Consider the following 23,200-nt stretch of genomic DNA (forward strand, 5'->3'; position numbering starts at 1 on the left):
TATATAGAAGCAGCCGTGTGTGGCTGCCTTCTCCCACTGAATTTGTGAGCCTCTGGAAGATTTATAATTTTGTATTTTTGCTTCCAACTCCCTCCCCCAACCTCCAATCCCCCACACAAATTACCTAGCCCGGCATGTTTAATTGGACTAACTTAGATAATGCGAACCTCCATACCCAGGGGAGAAACCCATGTGATTCCTTAGCCTTCATCACCTGAATTATCTCACATGTTCACACTCTGTTGCTTATGGATAGCAGACTAGGTGCAGAACTCACACTTAACCTCATTCATTTTCTAATAAGTGTTTGACAGTAAAGGCGCTGCCCTATTTTAGCTACCTTCTAGATAAGCTCTGGTGGCACACTGTTTAAGAGCTCAGCTGCTAACCAAAATATTGGCACTTTGAATCCACCAGTAGCTCCCTGGAAACCCTATGAGGCAGTTGCACTCTGTCCTATAGGGCTGCTATGAGTCGGAATCGACTTGATGGCAAGGGGTTTCTAGATAAGCAGGAAGCGGAGGTAAGCCTGAGGGCTGGGGTTTCAGGGAGTACTGAGTTAATACAATCCCCTCTGAGTGTGAAGATGCTGTCACTCAGACACTGTCATCAGAATGCATACATTGAGGGACTTTATAGCCATGTCAGTGGGTTGACCCTGATCTTTCCACATGCTCGCTGTGTCCCTCTTACAGACATCAGGGGCTTTCACTGGGCTGGCTGGGTTAGTACCCTGAAAGCCAGTTGCCGGTGAGTTGGCTCCAACTCATGGTGACCTCATGTGTGTCAGAGTAGAGCTGTGCTCTATAGAGTTTTCAATGGCTGGTTTTTCTGAAGGAGATCACCAGGTCTTTCTTCTGACTTGCCTCTGGGTAGACTCAAACTTTCAGTTAGCAGCCGAGCACGTTAGTGTTGGCACCACCCAGGGACTCCTAGCCCGCTGAAGCAGGGTTGAATTAAAAAGCATCAGTTGCATGAGAGCTAATCATGCCTGGGCTGTGGAGGTCCAGTTCCCTCTCGTGTGCCAGCGGGCAAATCAGCTGTGCAAGGATAGGATTAGCCTGTGTATTTCCCTGGTCTGAATTTACTGGGGTGGTCCTTAACTCCTGAAATCATAGAATTTTTTTGTAGAAGTGAATTTTCATTGTCATTGTTCAACTACAAGGAAATAACCTTTTAGGAAAAAGCCTTTAGTATATTTGGTTTTTCATACCTGCCATAATGAAGCAAAAGTAAAAAAACAATGAGCCTTGCTCCTTTGTGCCCCTGAACCTTTATGAAGGCCTTTGTTTTCTACATCTGCAAAACAACCAACTTGATTCTCTCCCTCTATAGAGCAAATGCCTGAAGAATGTCTGCCAGGGTTTTAGTAGGAGTAGCGCAGTCCCTGAGATATGTGCAAACCATGCACTTGTTCACTTGTTTCAAGCTCCGTCACTGTTGACTGGGGTTTATTTGTGCTGCTGAGAGGAAGCCAAGCTGCCCCTGGCTGAGGCTCCCTGTGGAACGAGGAGGCGGCCCAGAGGAAATCTAAGCATGTTTTATTTGGTGGCATTCGGCATTGTTCAACTTCCTCTTCTCAGCCTGTGGTACATTCTCCCTCATGCCAGATGCTTAGAGAAGCAGTTCATTCAAAGAATTTGCCATAAGGCACGAAATAAGCTCCCTCCTTCCCACCCTTTGTTTTCTTCTAGGCCAGGGTGCTGTGCTGGCTCATCCTCCTTAGAAAAATATGCAACTTCCAATGAGTTTCCTGATGATACCCTCAACTTCATCAAGACGCACCCGCTCATGGATGAGGCAGTGCCTTCCATTATCAATAGGCCGTGGTTCTTGAGGACGATGGTCAGGTGGGTGGTGAGCAAATCAGGTTCTAAGTGGGTTTCCCTGCCTCCTTCTCATGCGCATAGAACCAGCCGTGCTTTGAAATGCCACAAACATCTTCTGTTATCCTGGGCATTCATTCAGCTATGAAATGCTGACGGGTTGAATGGATGCCATCAATCCTCCATAGCCACATTCCCAGTGACAAGATTTCCTTATTTCCAGGCTAGTTGGGCCCTTGCCAGCTTTTAGAAAAAACAAAGATATTCTCTTCCGGGTTAGCCCATTAACCCAATCTGGGCAAAAATTGAGGAGCAGTGAAGGAGAATCAGTCAATTACTTGTTTGGTATCCATGTCCTGTTGGTTGGCTGGTTGCAAAGAGGTCCCTGGATTGTTAGCTGTCAAATGGAGCATGGATGTCACATTTACACAAGTATGTCAGCATGAAGGCTTCACATTTAATATTCCTCATCTGACCAACAGAGAAAGGATAGCCGATTAGAGATCTGTGATAACATGAAATACTCTTATATTTATTAAGAGCATATTTCCAAACAATTCAAAAGACTTTTCCAAATACCATCCAACTGTGGCAGTCATCAAATAAAACATTAATTAATTTTACCTCCTTTTCTTTTTTTTTTTTTTGGTGGGGCTAGGGGGGTGATCTTCCTGCAGACCTCCTAGACAAATTCTGAAAGAGCTATAACACTATAACACTACCTCCATTTCTTATACCATGACTTTATTGAGAGGTATTGAAGCACTATAATGGCTCTTGCCCATAAGATGGAAAAAAAAAAAAAATCATATATAACTTGCAGGAAGATCCATGTTTTCTAGTTCAATAGGTTATCTACAGAACGTTGAACAATCAGAGGATTTCAGAGAAAGGATGCCTAAATTGGACTTATCCTAGGTATGTGGTGTTCCATGGATCTTGTTTGGCTGGTTCACCCATATATTTATTGGAAGTGCAGCTAACTCTCTACCGCCCCATTCTTCAGAGATCTCTCAGCCCCTGCACATACAGTCGGAAAGCTTTCCCATCTGACACTGTGTTTACAAAGGCTTTACACTTCAGAGGATGAGTATGGAGAAATAGTAGCATTGCCCTTTTTTCGGTATTAAGTGATATACTCAAAGGAGACATCAGCCTTTCCTTGTTGCTCATGGAGGGGATAATTGCTGAGCGGTTTCAGATGGTTATGGCTGTCTGTTGTGGAACTTGGCCTTCACACACACACATACCGCTTCCTCCACCCCCTCCCCCACTTGGAGCCACACTGATGTTCTGCATATGGGTCAGAACAGTTTGAGGGTATTATTTATATGTGTATATTTTTATTGAGGTTATTACTAGAAAGTTATGTCACAGTTGTTTGAAGTGGAAAAGGGGACACTTTAATGATAGACCAACAAAGAGATTAAAGATGTGATCCTGTCATTCTAGATACCGCCTGACCAAAATTGCAGTGGACACCGCTGCTGGGCCCTATCAGAATCACACTGTGGTTTTCCTGGGATCAGAGAAGGGAATCGTCTTGAAGTTCCTGGCCAGGATAGGAAATAGTGGTTTCCTAAATGACAGCCTTTTCCTGGAGGAGATGAGTGTTTATAACCCGGAAAAGTGAGTGGAATATTTGGTTCCTCCATAGTAATGATTTCTTATGCTATTATGCCCCCTTTTATCCAGAGAAAATCATGGAAGACTTGGGTTGGAAGCATTTTTAAGTAGTTTTAAGTGTTATTTATAAAAATCTTTTAACACATAGAAAGCATAATTTTTTCCTTGCCAGTAATTGTGTGTGTGTATATGTATGCACACACATAAGTATCTGTTCCACCTTCAGTTAGAAAGAATTAAGAAATCATCTTGTGGGTTGTGAGGTGGGATGTGAGGATGGTAGCAGAGAGAGAAGAATTGACCCAAAAGTCTATAAATACGATACCCTGCCTTATAAAATTAGGTGCAGCTATGATGGAGTGGAGGACAAGAGGATTATGGGCATGCAGCTGGACAAAGCAAGTAGCTCTCTGTATGTTGCATTCTCCACCTGTGTGATCAAGGTTCCCCTTGGCCGGTGTGAACGTCATGGGAAGTGTAAAAAGTATGTATTTTGCCTCATTGTCCATTAGAGAGTCCACAGTGATTAGAAAGAATTCCTAGGTAGCTCATGGTTACCCTCTTCCTACAGAACCTGCATCGCCTCCAGAGACCCATATTGTGGGTGGGTAAAGGAAGGAGGTTCCTGTACCCATCTGTCACCCAGCAGCAGGTAAGGAGCCCAAGTGTGGGAGAGGGTAAGGTGGCCTTTGGCTGATGTGCATTCCAAATGTACAACTAGCTGTACTCATACACACCAACACCACCCAGACTTCTGTGCACCAACCTCGCTGAAAGGACTGCCAGTTGCTCTTCTTTTCTTATTTCGTAGAACCCCACAACATCACATGTGGTAGATTTCCAACTGATTTATCATTGCCAAACTGATTAAAAATACAGAGAGAAGGGAAACACAGTGGGCTTCTAAGTATTCTCTGGAGAGACAGGCAAGAAAGTGCATGCCTTGTTCATCACAGTGCAAGAGCAGCCGAGAAAAGGAGCAATAGGATACCAATTAGATTACTGATCTGGTTTGTTCAGCCATAGCAAAACCAGCTCTTCTAATTGACTGTGCAGGGCTGAGGGGAAATTGCAGAGCATTTGTTAAGCGATGCATTTGTACAGCAAGTATGGTGTATACATCCAATAAACCTTTCTCCTACACCGAACAGCACTTGACCATATTACTCCATAAGCCATGAATCAATTTTTGGCAATTCTCCAGCAGATCAACTAGATCAGAACAGTCTACCATGCCTGTGATTTTGGTGTTTAAAATTGTTAGCCTAGCTTTAAATGCTTAGATGGCATTGGTGAAAAGGTTTCTTTTTATGTTTTTACATCAATGGATATGAAATCCAAAATAACATTTAGAAAAATATTTAATGCATGTCCTTGACAGGTTGTAGCAACTCAAGAAAGGTGCCATATGGCAGAAAAGACCTTTGTAAGCCATTCCATCAACCTCCCCAGATCACATCGCTTTAAGCCTCTTCTCTCATTTTAGAATAACTAGACAAACAGAGAAAAGGGCCTATCTAATGACCACCATCTGTACAATTTGAGGAAAAATATTCCCATAAACAGAGCTAATGATAGCTATAAAATCTGACCTGGAAATTTGATTAACACAAAGGTTTGACTCACTGTATATCATTAGAGCAGCATTACAAGTAGCAATATTGACATACGTTAGAGCTTTTTATCTGTCCATGGGAACCCTCGAGTTGGAGGAGGAAAGGATCACAAAGCACAGAGAGGGAAGTTAAGAAATGGCCTGTGTCCTTTCTGTATTCCAGATGTGGCCAAGGTAATGAAGACTGATTTTTAAAAATTATTTTTTAAATCCACCTCAGAACTGCAAGACAGTTCCCTTAGGGGTCTACATACATATTTCAGCCACACTGGCATTGCTCAAACCTTGTGGAATTCCTCTTGGGGAGTGGGCTTCAGGGCCTGATGAATACTTGCTTTCATTGGGACTAGAAATTTTAATCCCCCGGCGATGAATTTGATTTTTCACACAGTAAGAACATTGGAAGGCAAACACGGTGGATTATTAGATCAAGGTGTGACTTTCAGAATAAATTAGTTTGCCCGTATGGCTCGTAAGTAAACTCCAAAGGCAGTTGCAATAGAGGAGTTTCACTTAGTATGTTGCAGGAATAAACAATTTATTTCCCCCAAAGAAGGATAATACTCCTTTGGATTTTCCTGGTGTACTTGTTTAAGAAGTCAAAACTGGTAATATTAAAATTGGTCTTGTTAATTTTACATAGCTTAAAAAAAAAAAAAAATTTTTTTTTTTTTTTTTTCTTAAATACAGCCCAGTGGTGACATGGGAGACATGTAAGGAGGGTGAGCATGTGGAGAAGCTTGAGAGTAATACTCCTGAGGGTCAGGGGTAGGACTGGAAGCAAACAAAAAGCCGAACTGGTCTCAGCAAAATGCACCACCAGATCCTACCTCCTCACGGCCCCACACATGTGTCCTCTGGCCACTTGGACGGGCCAGAGGCCTTTACCTTTGACTAAGTTATTGCTAAGAAAAGAAATAGACAAAGGCCAGGGAAGGCAAGAGTGGGATGGAAGAAGAAGGAGAGAAGAAAAAACTTCTGTTTTTAGTTTATAGACTTCTATGATTGGCGGCTCAAACTTACCAGCTGTTCCCCAGAGGAAAGATGTGTCAGTCTGCTTCCATAAAGATTATAGCCTTGGAAACTCTGTAGAGCCGTTCTACTCTGTCTTTTAGGGTCGCTATGAGTCAGAATCGATTTACCAGCAAGTGGGTTTTTTATATTTCTTAAATACAAAGCATATATTTTAACATATAAACTTCTTAAATATTTGAAAAATGCTCAGAGAATCAGAGTAAAAGAAGGATATAAATAATCCACAAACTAATTAACTTCCTGAGTAATATCTGAATTAACTGCTTAAGCCATGGCTTCTCTTTGGAGAGTCACATGGGACTTATTTCTGTAAACTTCAGATATAAAGATTCAAGCTGTTACCTATTTCTTTTTTTGCTCCTGCCACTCAATTTATCAAATTGTGTTGCTTTCTTTAGTGAAACTTAAGACCCATTCCCGAATAGTGACTCACATTGCTGTGTTTGTTTCTTTCTTTCCCTTTTTTTTTTTAAGACTGACTTTTGAACAGGACATTGAACGTGGCAATACAGATGGTCTGGGGGACTGTCATAGTGAGTAAAGCTTTTTACCCATAATATCTTTGGGCAAAGATGCTTTTATAGAATGGCCTAGAAACACTCCCCCACATGTGGAACTGAGTGCAGCTGGCACTAAAGCATGCATAAATAACAGAAATCATCTTTCAAACAACAAATTTAAAAAGTATTATGGTTTAAAGCCACTGTTTTCAACGTTTTTACTATAAATGCTGGCACCTAGTTTGTTATTATAGTGCTCTAAAGGATATTAATTATAGTAGAGCAGTAAGTTATATCAGCATTTCCCTTATAAAACCACAGTGTTGTTTTTTTAAAAGTGCTGTTATGCTGTTGGAGCCCTGGCTGCTCTGTGGTTAAGAGCTCAGCTGCTAACCAAAAGGTCAGTAGTTCAAATCCACCAGTTGCTCCTTGGAAACCATATGGGGCAGTTCTACTCTGTCCTGTAGGGTGGCTATGAGTTGGAATTGATCTGACAGCAATGGGTTTGATTTGGTTACACGGTAAGTTTTAGCCAAATAATGAAAAGATCGATCACTATATTCTAGCTTTCTGATTGAGTGGGACAGCTGTATTCTAAGAAATAACCCACTAAGTACAAGATGATCCAAAATAACCTTTAAAAAAGGAAATAACCTACTACCTAAACTCAAAGTTGATTTCAAAATTTTTGTTAGAACTTAATATTAAGGGTACTAGTCAAAACTCTGTCCAGTTATCCTATGCCCTGACTAATATCAATATTTTCCTGAAAATGCCCTAATTAGAGCTAATTCAAAGGATAATGCCACATTTTTAGGAAAAATTTAGTTTTGGGGGTTTCAATGTTAGATAGCCTGAATTTCAAGAAGGTTGCATTCAAAGTGGCACCAAAAAAAAACAGTTCCTAACAGAGTGAAATTTTATTACTTCTGATATTTGATTCTATAATGAAAAACATGGATATAACTCTGTCAATCTTTGAGCCATGAGAACTGAAATTTCAGACTCTAGGGTACCATTAAATTTTCTACCATATGTCTTTTCAGAGACCAGATATAGTCAAATAGAGAAAGCTATATAGGCAGCTTTATCTCCAGATGTATGTGTGTGTATATATATATAGAGAGAGAGAGAGGTACACAAAGTTCATATTTATTATGTCTTCACACACGAAATTAGCATAGGAGACAGTGTCATCACGAAAAATCTGTGTCATTTGCATTTTATCTGTATCAGTTACACAATTCGGTGTTTGATCAGGGGACCTTAAACCTTTTGGAGCCTTATAACTCCATTTTCAAGGAAAAAGGTTTTGGGTTCTGTGTGTATATGTATGGGTGAGGAGCCCTGGTAGGGTAGTGATAAAGAGCTCGGCTGCTAACCAAAAAGGTCAACAGTTTTAATCCACGAGCCAATCCTTGGAAACTCTATGGGGCAGTTCTACTCTGTCCGATAGGGCCGCTATGAGTCGGAATTGGCTAGATGGCAATGGGGAAAAAGAAAATGTATGAGTGACTTTAGTGAATCATTTTCATCCTATTTTTATAGACTAGTGGTATGGGCACCTATATAAAAACAGGAGTATAGGTAGGTATTGAACACGAATATGTATATGAAAATACTGTCTCTACAAAGTGTCCACTACACTTGTAAGATTACACCCACATCTGTGTCTTCAGGCAGAGCAGCCTAAAGCAGTCCCTGTTCTAGCCCAGGGGAAACCCTCAGGTTCAACCCAATGATTTACTCTCTATTCCCAGGGTAATCAGCAACCAACCCCCTAGACCGGCATGCCACCTAGCCTTTAAACTTTAACCTCACTGCTGCTCAAGGCAGGAGTAAAGCTGACCCTCTGTTTGCCTGTCTGCCTTTCCCAGTGGCTTCTCCCGACCCTGTGCTCATTCAAAGAATGCTCCTGCGGGAACGTGAGATGCTGCTGTTAGGCATACCTGTTCACACAGGTATCAGAGAGGATTTAGGTGATTTTTGTGCAATGAATTTTTAACAGAATTTTAAGGAGAATTGAGGAAACCATCAACAGTCAGTGTCAGAGGCGATCTCGGGCTAAGCGAACCCACCGATCTGACCAAGACACACAGCACAGACAGACACCTGTTGCCTGATGTGCTTGTGATTGGTTTCTTTTTTTTCCCCCTTGTTTTTTTCTTTTTTTAATTTCCCAAGAAAAAATTCTGTTGAGTTCAGAACACTGTGATACTGGACAGTTCCTCATAGCACGGTTGCAAGGATGCAATGAGAGAGAGTATAAAGAGAAGTGCTTTGTAAGCATGGTCCACATGTTACTTATTTTATCCATGCCCGTGCCCCTGAGTATAGAGTGGGGCTCAGAATCACCTATAATCATAGTTACCATTCCTGCTGCTAACTCTTGCTTTTTCTCTGCCTCTTGGCAAAGGCAGTGACTTTGAGGAAACTCACTTGGTGAAAGAGAGATGGAGGTGTGAAGGCAGAAACGAGAACTGGACTGAGTATAAAGTGTCTTATGTTACAAGCAGGAATTAAAAAGCACTTACTTAGTATTGGGATCATATGTTAGCAGAGTTTTGTATGAGCTCATTCCCACTTAGTATGTAAGCCACACTAAGTAGAGCATAAAACATTAAATAACCTTCTTCTCCCTTTTGTCTTTCAGATTCCTTCGTGGCACTGAATGGTAAGGAAGACATTACTTTCACAATTTCAGTATCGGTGAAAATCTATTTGGGAAGTTCAATTTCACTAATCCTCTTGAGTATTTTCAAACCTTGAGTTTCTTTAATTAATTTTTTTATCCTCATTATTTTTTTATAGACATTTCAACTCCTCTACCAGATCATGAAATGTCTTACAACACAGTGTATGGTCAGTTTATGTATTTCTTTCTTTTTTTTTTTTTTTTTTTTGATTTTTCAAGTGACTTATCCTGTGGTAGTTTAGTTTTCATTCCTAAACATTATGGACCAGATTCTTCAGGACCCCAATTCACTAAAATTTTTCTAGATTTCACTAATGCTTCAAAAATCACTCTGCCTATATGAGACCATTGATGTGTGAGACTGAGTACTAAATGTTTAATCCGTGTAACATGAAATATGTCAACCTTAGGGAATTTGCTGACTATATTTAATGAGTTCTTAAGGGAGAGGAAATTGCTTTTAGACATAAGTATATCCAAGAGAAAAGAATAGTACTTTTAACTAATAGTCCACAGCTCCTCAGCTGATACCCCGAAATGCTGGCTTTCAAGACAACACGGGGAAAATCTATACAGGGTATGGAAACTTGGCTCCTTTCAGGCAAAACCGTCCAACATGGCACGAAATTAGCCACCAGATTATAAATTCACAAGAGCATGAATATGTATATAGGTTCTCGGTGCAGTTTCTTCAGAGCACATACAAGGAAGAGTGATGCAATGGAAATGACGTGCAAACAGGATTTATGCCATTGTCCTGCTCTGAAGTACACAGACACTATATTAAACAAAGCTATCCAGTCTGTAAACAGAGTATTCTGAGCTCTTTGTAAGAAAAATTGAGATGTAGCCATACCATTTACATTTCTTAAAAACCCAAACCAAATATTTATTAGGTTAAACTCTTCATGTGTTTTTGAAGTATAACATGAAAAGCATATGTTTCATGGCAAATTGAAGCTTCTGCATTATAATGGAGATGGATTTCATTGATAAATAACATTTTATAGTTTGCGTGTTTAAGATCTGTAACAGAGTAAAAGTGCCAGGACCGTCTTTATTTAAATATAAAAAACTCATTGCCATCAAGTCGATTCCAAATCACAGAGACCCTACAGACAGACCAGAACTGTCCCACAGGGTTTCCAAGAAGGGGCTGGTGGATTTGAACTGCCGACCTTTTGGTTAGCAGCTGAGCTCTTAACTGCTGAGCCACCAGGGCTCCTTATTTAAATATAGGGGCAGATAATAAAGTAGGGGGAAAGAATGAAGAAAGGAAAATAAAAGGAAAGGTCGATTTAGGATGCAAGGATTCAAGATGGTTGCAAATGCATTACATAGCTCTATCCAAACTCTCACTCCATGTCTAATTAGTGCAAATAATGGAACACAATGCTTGGTTTTTCCTGAACGGCCCACTCGTGGTGTGAGGCAGTGTGGAATAGATGAGCCTGAAGAGTCTGTCCGCCCTTAACATTCTCTCATCTGCGATTCATGCCAGAATATTGAACATCAAAGACTGGAAGATAAATTGTTCAGAAGGCAAATGTCATCTAGCTTACCTGCCCTTCAGAAAGAAAACCCACTTAGCATCTGATCTTCTCCAATGTCATACTTTGCAATCAGTTCCTATAATTGAATAATCTTTATCAGATATTGAGAAATTTAGATATTGAATCTAACTGAGCAGTAGCCTCTCAGCATTCATCAATCATACCAAGACCAGTTTTGACTACGAGGTAATTTTTTATATAAATAATTAAACCATGGGATGCTCTCTATGAACAAAAATCATTCTCCAAGCTACAGATCTCTTATTTCCTTCACGAAAGGAACAGACCTTATTAATTCTTCCGTATTAACACTTTAAAGGACAATGTCCATTCATCTTCAGCACTTGATCAGCTATTTCTGTGAGGAAAGTAGAAAAGAGTTGGAATTTTCCTTTCAGCTGATTATCTGTCCATTTCAGGCTAACTCTATCTAGTGTGAAGCAGTTAGATGATTAATTGACTGTCAAAATGAGGCATGGTCCAGACAGTACTTTAAAAAAAAGTAGGAGACTTTTTTTTTCATAAATTATTACAAGAGATGCTTGTTTTGGAGTTGTTGTGTGCCATCATGTCATTTCCGACTCACAGGGACCCTATAGGATGGAGTAGAATTTATATAGGTTTTCTTAGGCTGAAATCTTTACGGGAGCAAATCACCAGGTCTTTTCTCCCACAGAGCTACTGGTGGATTCAAACCACATACCTTTCAGTTAGCAATCAAGTGCTGTAATCATTACACACCACCAGAGCTCCTTATTTTGGAGGTAATAGACCCCAAATGGATTTAATTAATTCATTCACCAAATACTTGTTTAGTGTCTGTAAGTTCCAGGTACTATAACAGGTGGTAGATTTGTAGCATCACAAGAAGGGCCAGGTTGCTATCTTTATGAGCATGAATGTAGATCTGGAAGCCAGCCTCAAAGTCCAAAGTGTCCATTGTTTCTGGTTCTGTTCTTTGTGCATCCCCAAAGAAAGCTCAGTCGCTCAGTGCAGGCCTATAGAGTGAACCATGGAATCAGAGCTGCCCAGCTCACAAAAAGAAGGGTCATTTCATACACCATGCAGACTTTCTGCTTGGCCAAAGCTCTGTGCAATGCCAGTTACATATGCAAGAACACTTTTTTTTAGTGAATTGGACCCTGATTTATTTTCCTTCCTTCCTTGTCTCATATTGATTTAGTGTCTCTTTTTTGTCTAATTGGGCTGCAATGGTTGTTAATAGGTTAGAGTAGTTTGAAGGGTCTCTAACCTCTGGAATCACAATGATTTGTAGATATAGAGAAACAATATGATGCATATTAAAGTTAACTTTTAAAATATATCTCTATCATTGTATTTTATAGCTCCATTGAATAAAACATGACCTTTCTTATTGGACTGACAAAGTAAAATCATAGGTTCCAATTCTGTTGACATGTAAAACCATATCCACAAATGATTGTCTAATTTTATAGCATTATTTTGGTTATAAAGTCTCTTAGGGAATACATTAAAAATGAGATAGCCTTTAAAATCAAGTTATAAGAAGGAATATAAGCAGTTTCCTTTTAACATTTTTGAAGCTTGGGGAGGTTATAAGACACATCTTTGATGACTGATTTCAAACTAAGGACTGCTGCTTAATGGAGCTTATAGGTGGCGGTTCTAAAATTTTTGAGAATCAGGTATTGCCCTCTCCAACTGTTTAATTCACCATGAAGACGTGTTCCCTAACTTCAAGCATAAGTTTAAAAAATTACGAGCTCATGCTACTCTACCTTTTTTTTTTTTTTTTTTTTGAGTAAATCAGATGCATGGTTTCTCTAGATTTACATATAGAAAATGAAGATGTGATGGGTATTAGACTAACACTTCAGCAATAGGGAGAAGAGGCTGATTTCTCACATTTGTGTAAAACATTTTCCTACCTAACCACCATCTGGTCCACATTAATTTCCTCTCATAGCCATAGCTTTCCATTACCAGTGAGTTTTCCATGTATTTGCAGCATATGGTCCAGGAAATCTTTCTACAGAGAATGTGTCCCCGAGGCATATATTTCCTGTAGATTACCATATTAAGAAATGTTCTCCCTAAACCATACTTACGGCATTACCATAAAATTGCCCCTTGAACACAGTTAAATTGAAGGTGCTCAAAATGCATATCTATTCAGGTAAAAGAAATTCTTGCTACTTGGAGGGGAGGGTTTTTTTTTTTTTTTTTTTTTTTTTTCTTCTCTCTCTCTTTCTAACTCTCTACAAAGCTATTGCTAATTGTTTGCTTATGCTGGGTGCTGAACTCTCTCTTAGGCAGACCCTATGTTTCCTTAGAGCCGTCTTGAATTCAGGAGTGGAAAATACAGGCTATGTTTTAGACCTCAATAGAAACAAAAAAGGATGCAAAGGAAATTCTGAATTTCCATTTCTCAGGCTAATTTTCCTGCTTCTCTTCTTATCAGTATTTTGAGATGAGCTGTGAGACCCAGAAATGTAAAAACAAAGTCTAGCTCCAAGCACTTTCCTTGAGTTTTCAATGAACGTGTTTTTAGTGGTTGGATATGAACCAAACGACAAAGCGGATGTTTGAAGCTGTGTGAGAGCCAAACGAGTTCCACACAAAAAGGGTCTTCTTAAATGCCACCGAGGAAATCTTTGGTTTGCTTTTTTTTTGCTGAGCAAAATTTTAAGAAGATAAAAAGCTTTTTTTTTTTTTTTTTACTTGATGTCTATAACTTGCAATATTAAAGTCTACAAATCCAACTTCCAATAATAATTTTAAAAGAGAAGAATGCAGTACATTTACCATCATCATCTCTCTTTCTGGTGGCTCCTTTTTATTTATCATGTACATGGTGGTTAAATAAACACCACGAGGCCGGAGCCAATTTGGTGTTATTATGACTCTGTCCTTCTTTCTACCAAAAGCACCAATTACGCATTCACAATAGTTGCCCTGATGTCTTTTTTAAAAATTGTCCAAAAGGTTGCTATAGGTTAAGTTGGTTTAATAAACCAAAAAATTCTACTTGAATGTCAACAAGCAGTTATATTTCTTTTCTATCAGAGAGAGCATCCTGAAATCATTGTGCAGCTTAGACCAAAGCACCTGATACCATCTGCATTTAAGGTTGCAGAATGATGGCGGGAAAGTTTAGGAATACAGCCACAGGAAATGGCCAGAATTTCTGCCATGACTCCCAACCTGAATGTCCTTCTTCTGGAGTTACCCAGTGGAAGGCTGCTCTGGATCTCAAAAATCTGCCCCTTTCTAATCTGAATGATTCTGGCCAATGATAGTGAGGTCTCAGAAAACCTCTCCTAAGTATGGTTTCAGTCATGAAAGAATGAAACTACCTTTACTGGGATAAGACACAAAAGGCACAGCCACACCAACTTGGAGTAGTGAGGCCTCCATCCCAATGAAAAGGAAATATCTGTGGCATTGAGTTGAAGCTGAAGACTAGAAACACATTCAGGAATCCATGGGAAGCTTTGGGACAGCTGAGCTGTTTGTGATGGGGAAGAGGCTCATCTGCTGCTGTAAACCTTCCTCCATCAGCCACATGCACTGTCCCCCATGTGGGCCTGTTTGTTCTTTAGTGCTGCAGGGGACTAGCAGAGAAAAGCACCAGGATTTTCATGCACCTTCTACACGTCACACACTGCTAGGTGCTTTCATGCATTATTTTATCCTCCCAACTACCCTGGGAGGTAAGTGTCACTATCTCCATTTTGCACAGGAGGAAAACCAAGCCCAGAGACGTTAAGTTAGTTGTTCCCCGAGGCTCCCCCACCGAGTGGCAGATAGGATCTGGCCTAATGTCCTTCCACTAAACCCACCCTGCTAAGCCTTGTCATTTCTAGGGTGATCTCCTTTCAGATTTTTGGCCAGCTTGGGTGCCACCCTCCTGGTCTCTGAGCAGAAGAACTGTGGGTCTCTCTAGCAATGTTTCCCTAACTGTATTTGTGATGAAAACAGGGCACTCCAGTTCCCTCTTGCCCAGCACCACCACGTCAGACTCCACGGCTCAAGAGGGGTATGAGTCTAGGGGAGGAATGCTGGACTGGAAGGATCTGCTCGATTCACCTGACAGCACAGACCCATTGGGGGCAGTGTCTTCCCATAATCACCAAGACAAGAAGGGTAAGGCCTTGGAAACGCCTCTTCCTCTGGGGGAGAGGGAGGGAAAAGCGGGGAGGACTATGTAACTGCTTCCAGCCGAATCGGGAGCGCTGAAAGAACCGCCAATGCACTGTGATAGAAAGCTTATCAAAACAGACTCTGTACTGGGCTTGATCCTAAATGATTCCCTGGCCAAGGAGAAACCACACAAAACAAATAACACATCTTCTAAGCTTCCCCCATCCGAAAGAGAAGTGTCTTGGCACAAAGCAAATGCTGGCTTCTAGGATCTCTTTCCACTCCTGTTAGTCTCATTCTGTGATTTGGGGGCCCTGTTTTCCCACCATAATGGAATGGAGCACAGTGGGAGCTTTGGCAAGGCAATGTGATCTAAGTAAAGGCCGTTTAATTGGTGAATTGAGAAATAGCAGGGCAAAGTCTTTTCTGGCTGGTAGCATCTCTCTGTCTTGCGTGGTGCTGAATTTGAATAGCGCCAAGGTCCTCAGACGTATTGTAAATGCCATTAGAGGACAGCAGCTAAAACAAAAATATGTTATTTAATCAAGCAGAATTGCTATGCATTTAAAACGGAAAGGAAGCCACACTAAATGAAAGGGACTCCACTGTGAACTGTCCTAAATTCTCCCGTGCTTTCTTCGCTCAACTAGAGACAGGGAATGTCATCTCTTTTCTCGCCATTTGCTGCTTCTGGTAACACATCCTACTTTAGTTGCAGCTGCAACCAAAGAGGCCTTTACTTGTCCAAAAAACAGTCTTGTAAATCAGAGACTGAAAAGACCAGTTATGTTGCTGAGCTGTTTCCCCCCATTCAGAATTGTTTACTTCTATATGTTTTCAAGAGTTTTGTCCAAGCAAGGGTTTGAGTCTCAAGGGCAGAGCAACCACCGTGACCCTTAGTAGACCATCTCTATCACCCCCAGCCCCAAGTTTTCTGCATACGTATTGCCATCTTTACTTTTATACAATGTTCTATAGCTCATGCTAAATTTCCATCCTCTTTTTTGTTCCTCATACCAAGAAGAGCTCTACTTGCCAAGCCAAAATGTAAAGATTTATCCCCCTTTGTCTTGTTCTTGGGGAGTCCCCAGGTGGCACAAACAGTTAAGCACTTGTTTGTTAACCAAAAGGTTGGGGGTTCGAACCCACCCAGAGGCACCTCCAAAAAATGCCTTTCAAGGTCACAGCCTTGAAAACTCTATGGAGTGGAGTTGTCATCAGCTCGATCAACAACTGATTTGGTTTTTTGTTTTGTTTTGTCTTGTTCTTGAGTATATCCCCTAAAATGATTGTATTATCCTTCTGTAGACTTCCTTTTATTAGTATGCTCTGTTCCAAATCTTAAAAAAAAAAGGAGGGAGGGAGTTGACTCCACAGTCTCTTTAAGTGAGAGAGGTCCCTCTAACTTAAGCCATCCTGAGAAAGCACCAGACTGACTTGTGATGGGCCAGAGGAACTATCTCCACAGTCCACAAGCCCTACTATGTGCCATTATTTGTTATGTGTGGTTCCAGACCCCAGATGTCTTAGCCTCGGCTGGTTTCTCAAGAAGAGATAGCTTACTAAAATTACAGGGTGTTTGCATACTGCGACTTTCTGGGAAAAACAAACAAACATACAAACAAAAAGCAACCTTTTCAGTATTCAATACGTCAACCAAATAGCTAGCTGTTGGTTGCAATAATTTTCTTTTCACTTCACTGTAAGGGGTGGCATGAATTTTCTCCAATTGTTAACTTCCCCAAGGAATGAAGGTTATCAAAGAGTCCAATTAACGCTTTGACAGATCGTTTTAAAATTCAGCATTGTTCATTCTCCTGGGCCTTATTATGAATATTGACAAAGCTGGAAGCAGTCTACATATTGTCAGACAATGGTGGCAGAGGTGATTGCATGGGTGTTTAACATGATCACTGTTCTTGTGCTCTTAACTCCTTGCCTTGCCCCGTCCAATTTGAGTTTGATTTTCAACAATTGATTATACGCTTCGATGGGGCAATGTCAATGAGTTGTTATGCAGAAATTTTTTTAAAAAAAGACGTAGCTTAATGTTCCTTTTACCATGACTTTTATGATTTTGATTTCCATTTTGCTATGAATTGTTTTTCTTTTTAACGTTCATGATTTATTTTAAACTTTTGTTTTGCCAAGCACTGTGTGGTATGGCTTGGTGATTACGTTATTCCCTTGGAAAAGTCTTTGTTTCTTTTCTGACTCATTATTATGTCCCTGAACTTGAACCAATCTGTGACCCCCTTGCTTCTTTTCATTCCCTGACTTTGGTGCCTTGATGATGTCACATCCGTGTGTACAGCATCTCCTGGGATGCGAGTTTCATGGGTTTTCTGAGGGCCTCCGACAGGTGCTCTTTTCACTGGGTCAATTGTCTCATGGGAATGTGACATTTGTGTGCCCCAGCTTTTGGAGCTAAATATACTCTGGAATTGTTTCTAAAATACCTCACATTTCTCCACTAAGCAGAAAATGTGTCCGCCGACCAGCTGAGGAGAAGTCAAGTGCCTGGTGCCCTTTTTATTTTGGCCACTGAAAAAAGACCAGTGAACAAATGAGCCCACAGCTCTGCAGATGGCTGAGTGCCACCGTGCTGGTTCCATTCTTCGACCCACCACACACACCCCCAAACAATTCCACATTTCCAGAGTATGTTTGCTTGTCTTTTTCTTTCTTTTCCTTGCTGTGTCTTTCGTGTTGGTTTAATCCCGTGCGTCCCTCACATTCTGTCAAAGCACTGTCCCTCACCCAGCAGTCTAACCCCCTTCTGCTACCATTGTTCTTAGTCTCCCCCTTTCAAAATAATAGACCCAAGCCCTCTACCCCTGTGTGGAATGTTCCAAGGCTCTTCCCTGTACACCGTGAGTAATGTTAAGATGCTGTGTGTATATATACATTTATACTAACAAAGCACCAGAAGAGACCTGCCAAGCACACAGAAGCGTTATCACAGAAAATGAAGCAATTTTCTCTCTCAGTAACTGGCCTTGCCCTTCATTACCCTACTGGCCTTGTCTAATGTCTCTTGTCCTTGCTGCTTTTCTTTAAAATTGCCTGATATCTTCCAAGCCCTAGATTCATTAGTAAAAACACAGCCAACTGCTCTGTTTTATCTCTTGGTCCCTAGATGTCTGGAGCCTCTCGAGCCAGCCTTTTAATCAGCAAGTCGATAAATTAGATGCAGTCCTGGCTACTTCTTTGTTAGTTTTTGCCACATTTAAAAATATATATTATTTATTCTTCCTGTAACTATTGAGGTGGTAATGGGTAGTTACAAAGGGGCTTTAATTACAGATGAATAAGAACGGAAGTCCAGTTTATTTTTACATTTGCCTTATTCCCCCTCCCCCACCCCCACCCCAATTCACTCCACAGTAAGAGAAATAAGTGCTTTCTTTTTTAGGTTAAGCAGTACTGAGAACAAATAGCCACTTCTGTACCTCTTGTTTCATACCAAAAGTAACAGTGCTATAAGACCTGATTTCCAAGAAAACTGCAAGATATGTGAGAGAATTAGCCATGTTCAGATCCACAAAGAGTTGTTGTTAGGTGCCGTTGAGCTGGTTCTGACTCATAGAGACCCTGTGTACCACGGAATGATACACCGCCTGGTCCTGCACCATCCTTACAATCATTGTTATTCTTGAGCCCATTGTTGCAGCCACTGTGCACAATTCAAAGGCATTCAAACACCTCCTCAAAGAGAGTTGCATAGCATAAATATAAAATAGAAACACTGGCTGCTGCCATTGTTGTTGTTAATAGCTGTTGCCTTCAAGTTGGTTATGACTCAAAACAATCCCATGCACAACAGAATGAAACACTGCCCAGTCCTTCACCATCCTCCCAATCGTTGCTATGTTTGAGGCTATTGCTGCAGCCACCATGTCAATCCATCTCCTTGAGATTCTTCCTCTTTTTTACTGACTCTCTCCTTTACGAAGCATGATGTCCTTCTCCAGAGACTGGTCGCTCCTGATAACATGTCCAAAGTATGTGAGGTGAAGTCTCACCATTCTAAGGAGCATTCTGGCTATACTTCTTCCAACACAGATTTGTGCGTTCTTCAGGCAGTCCATAGTATATTCAATATTCTTCACCAACACCACAATTCAACGGCATCAATTGTTCTTCCATCTCCCTTAATCACTGTCCAGCTTTTACATGTAAATGAGGTGATTGAAAACACCATGGCTTGGGTCAGGCACGCCTTAGTCCCAAAGTGACATCTCTGCTTTTTAACACTTTAAAGAAGTCTTTTGCAGCAGATTTGCCCAATGCAGTATGTCATTTGATTTCTTGACTGCTGCTTCCATTGTAGATCCAAGTAAAATGAAATCCTCGACAACTTGAATCTCCTCTCCATATATCATGAACAGAAGAAGATCTCTTAATTCAGACATTTTTGTACAGAGTTCTTATGAGCTCTCTGAAAAGAGGTGAAACAGTCAATATAGAGAAAGATGTCTTTCAAAAAAATGTTCCCGTTCGATTGGAAATGCCAGAATTGTAGTATGCTTATATATTTTAGGGAATCATTAAAGTAACATACTACATTATTATACTTAGTCAAGAAAATGCTGATTACAGAGAAGAAAAAGATGTAGAAGTAGAATTTAAGTTAGAGGTCAAATGAATAATTTAATCTAAGAAGATACATATATGTTGAGTATATTTTAATCCATACAGAAGCTATTTGTATAAGCAATTTTTATTTTGGTAAATGATATTCCAGTAAGATTTGAAAAGTATAAAGAATGATGAATATACTGTCCGCATTTCACAACAATCTTGAGAGGAATTTTATGAATCACAGAGTTTATCAACCAACAATCCTCTTTATACTGAATCATTTATTCTGAAAATACATCATTGCCTACAGCAGTATTGCCACCAAATGGGATGTGTAGCACCTTACATGGGATGATTTAAGTGGCTCAGGACATCGTGACCTTTAATAGTATTTAATCATATGGTAGAAAGTTATGCTGTTTTCATTTGTCTTTTACTCTTCTTGGTTATGTCAAGGAAAAAATCTCAGTTTGGTGATTTGTCATTAACAACTCCCTTTTAACAAAGAGAGGGCAGGGTTCACACGGGGGGCATTGCCTTGCCCCAGTATCTAGGTGGAATTTAACATTGTTTTGTTTTCTGATAATTTTGTTTTTATGGTTATCTTCTACCTATGAAAAATGAAAATTTTTCCATTTATGATAATGATGTAAAGTTTCCGTTTGAAATGTATTTCAAGATAATTTACATAAACTATTAAGTAAATGTTAGTGAAGATATTACCCTGTTGCCATTAACCATTAAGTCGATTCCAACTCATGGCAGCTCCCTGTGTTACAAAGTATAACTGTTCCATAGAGTTTTCTTGGGTGTAATCTTTACAGAAGCAAATTGCCAGGCCTTTTTTCCTTGGAGCCACTGGGTGAGTTGAAAATGCCAACCTTTAGGTTAGCGCCTGATCACAAACTGCTTGTACCACCCATTGAAAGAGTAAAATTGGCAGTTGAATGGCTAAAATTGGGGTAATTCTGGCCTAGGGCAATTAAAGACGTCAGTGAGGATTAAACCACTACCAAGACCTTTGTTTAGGGCATTTGGAAGAACGAGTTTTAATAACTGCCATAGTCTCTGTTAGCCGGGCACTGCAGAATCAAGTGGATAATAAATGCATCACTGTGAGTGTTGTAGTTATGTGATCTATTGTTCTTCTGATTCCTCTTCCAACTATTGAACTTTGTGATTGGGGATGGGAAATTTGGTCAAGTAGGAATTTAGAGTGAAATGGATTTAGGCTAAAAAAGAAATGAATCACTCTAGGATTGTTAAGCGTCTGGCAAGTGTATTCTCCACACCAGCAGCGAGCACCCAAGTGTAGACTGCAGCTAGTTATTATCCACGTGGTGGCTTAGGGCAAGTTTACCTTCAGCTCTTATGCTTCATGTCTGCTTTTCCAATATCTGTTAGGCTGTTGTGCTACAGAGTGTTCCCTGGCCCGGCAGTGCCCTATACTTGATGTTCTTTGTCTTTCCTCCCGTTCAGACTTAAGCTATTCTGAATCTCAAACGCTCAGAGCCCTGATTTTTCTATTAAGAAATAGGCTGAGAAACACAAGTTTAGCCAAGTATAGTAGATGATAGAGCCTGGCTCTGGTTACTTTTGCATTTTTAACACTCTCGAACGCCTGAAAACTAACGGATTTGGAATTTTAAAGCATCCTGGTGCTCCCAGTGGGGAAAATGCTTCCTTGGCTCCTCTCAACTCATATGTTGGTGATTTTATATTCAGAGAAAATTATTCCTGATGACACTAATAAAGGAAGAAAAGTGGGCTTCTCCTCTTTTCCTGACTTCTAAACCTGGGCCGAATTTTCACTGTCATTTCTTTACCAACATTACCATAACAAAAATGTTTTCTGAGGCGTCTCAAGCAAAATTGATTACTGGCTCCGCAGCACATTATTGGATGGCAGTAAAGAGTTAGAGGCTATGCTAGAGATAGACGGAGTTTCTGTCCAAGAACTCTCAAACCACCAGAGAGCTGAAACAAGTAGACATGAAAAAACACGAAAAAGCCTTTACAGCCATCATTGTCTTCATGAACATGGTGAAGCCATGTGCTGTGAACTTTACAAAAGACATTTGACAACTGAAGACAACATGGCTACACACAGTAAGGGCGTTACAAAATACCATACTGCAACAGTTTTTCAGCCCCTCTTCCTTAGTCCTTTTCTTCAGTGTCAGAATTATAGTAGTAATATGTCACTCGACAGGGTCGATGAGGAGAGGGAGGGGATGTTTCGGATAGATTTCATATTTTACAACTTTGTGGAAATGCTGGCAAACCTGGGCCTTTTCTCAACAGCGTGAGCTTTATTTAAAATAAATAAATACAGATATATGTCCATACAAATCCGCGTGGATTTTCTTAGTAAAACCAGTAGTATCATAACCATTTTTAAGTGTGATGGTAGAGCCACACAGTCTCCAAAGGAGGAGAATTCAGAGAAAGGGGTTCTGTCCTATGGGGTGTGCTATTGGTGGAAGGGAAAGGCTGCTAATGTCCACTTAACAATGGAAAAGTAACTCAACCAGGTAGTAACATGCATGGTCAGTGGCAAGGAACACCAAAACCGGTTGCCATCAAGTTGACTCTGACTCATATCAACCCTATATGTATCAGAGTAGAATTGTGCTCCATAGGGTTTTCATTGGCTAATTTTTCAGAAGTAGATCACCAGGCCTTTCTTCTGAGGTGCCTCTGGGGGGACTCAAGCCACAAACCTTTCAGTGAACTAACTTGTTAACTGTTTACACCACCCCGGGGACTCCAAGGAACGCCACGATGTGTTCCTGTTGTTGATGCAAGAACTTTCCTGAGCCAGAGTTAATTGATTTCTGTTTTTGAGCTCTAGAGGAAAGGTATCCTTCAAAATCCATTAAAAATTTGCTGTATAAGCTGCTGTGGTTTCTTCATTCATTCAGCAGACATTCAGCAAACATCTGCTGTACACAATGCTTTGACTGAATATTATGTAGATACTGACTCGGGGAGCTTGCAGTTTGGTGGACATAAACACAGATAACCTCCTAGAAGCCAGTGGGTCAGGGTGAAGTCTGGGAGTGAGTGAAGTAAAGAGGTGTGGGTAGAGCATTGAGGGGGTATAAAACCAGACACAACTAATTCCAAACAGGTCTAGGGAAAGATCTCATAGAGCCTTGAAGGAGGAGTTGTATTTCAGGAGCAGAAGGGGAAAGGACATTCCAAGCTGAATAAATAGCATGACCAAGACACAAAGCTATAAAAGTAAAGTGTAATGATAAAGAGGCAAGTACGGTGTTATGACTAAAGTGATAAAGCATATGGAGGGCTGGAATGGGAACTGAGATTGAAAGCATTGTCTGGAGCTTTCAATCCCATGCTATGGAGTTTAGGCTATAGGCGGTGAAGTGGTGGGAAGAAAAGATGCAGAGAGGGTGGGAAGGAGGGAAGACGAAATAGATAGATATAGGTAGGTAGGTGGATGGATGGAAGGATGGATGGATGTTAGCTGCCATGGAGTTGGCCCCTGACTCAGGGCAACCCCGTGTATAACAGGATCAGACCATTGCGATCCAAAGGGTTTTTTCATTGGCTGGTTTTTCTGAAGTAGTTCTCCAGGCATTTCTGCCTAGTCTGTCATAGTCTAGAAGCTTTGCTGC

The 23,200-nt window shown here is 40.5% G+C and overlaps 1 protein-coding gene and 1 non-coding gene across 2 annotated transcripts in view; one reads left to right on the plus strand and one right to left on the minus strand.

Moving 5' to 3' along the window:
* The window catches only part of SEMA6A (semaphorin 6A), a 152,231-nt gene that overhangs the window by 111,790 nt on the left and 17,241 nt on the right, over positions 1 to 23,200 (plus strand). The window contains exons 12-18 of the mRNA XM_010590486.2: positions 1,695 to 1,850; positions 3,279 to 3,455; positions 3,796 to 3,936; positions 4,024 to 4,104; positions 6,577 to 6,635; positions 9,256 to 9,276; positions 14,814 to 14,978. Of these exons, the coding sequence (XP_010588788.1) occupies positions 1,695 to 1,850; positions 3,279 to 3,455; positions 3,796 to 3,936; positions 4,024 to 4,104; positions 6,577 to 6,635; positions 9,256 to 9,276; positions 14,814 to 14,978 (800 nt within the window). The remainder of the gene's footprint in view (positions 1 to 1,694; positions 1,851 to 3,278; positions 3,456 to 3,795; positions 3,937 to 4,023; positions 4,105 to 6,576; positions 6,636 to 9,255; positions 9,277 to 14,813; positions 14,979 to 23,200) is intronic.
* Positions 2,485 to 2,539, minus strand: LOC111751881 (U7 small nuclear RNA). The gene has a single exon (XR_002786956.1). It is a non-coding gene; the product is annotated as a U7 small nuclear RNA (small nuclear RNA).

The sequence above is a fragment of the Loxodonta africana genome, chromosome 2 (genome assembly GCF_030014295.1).
Source record: "Loxodonta africana isolate mLoxAfr1 chromosome 2, mLoxAfr1.hap2, whole genome shotgun sequence".
NCBI classification, from domain to species: Eukaryota; Metazoa; Chordata; class Mammalia; order Proboscidea; family Elephantidae; genus Loxodonta; species Loxodonta africana.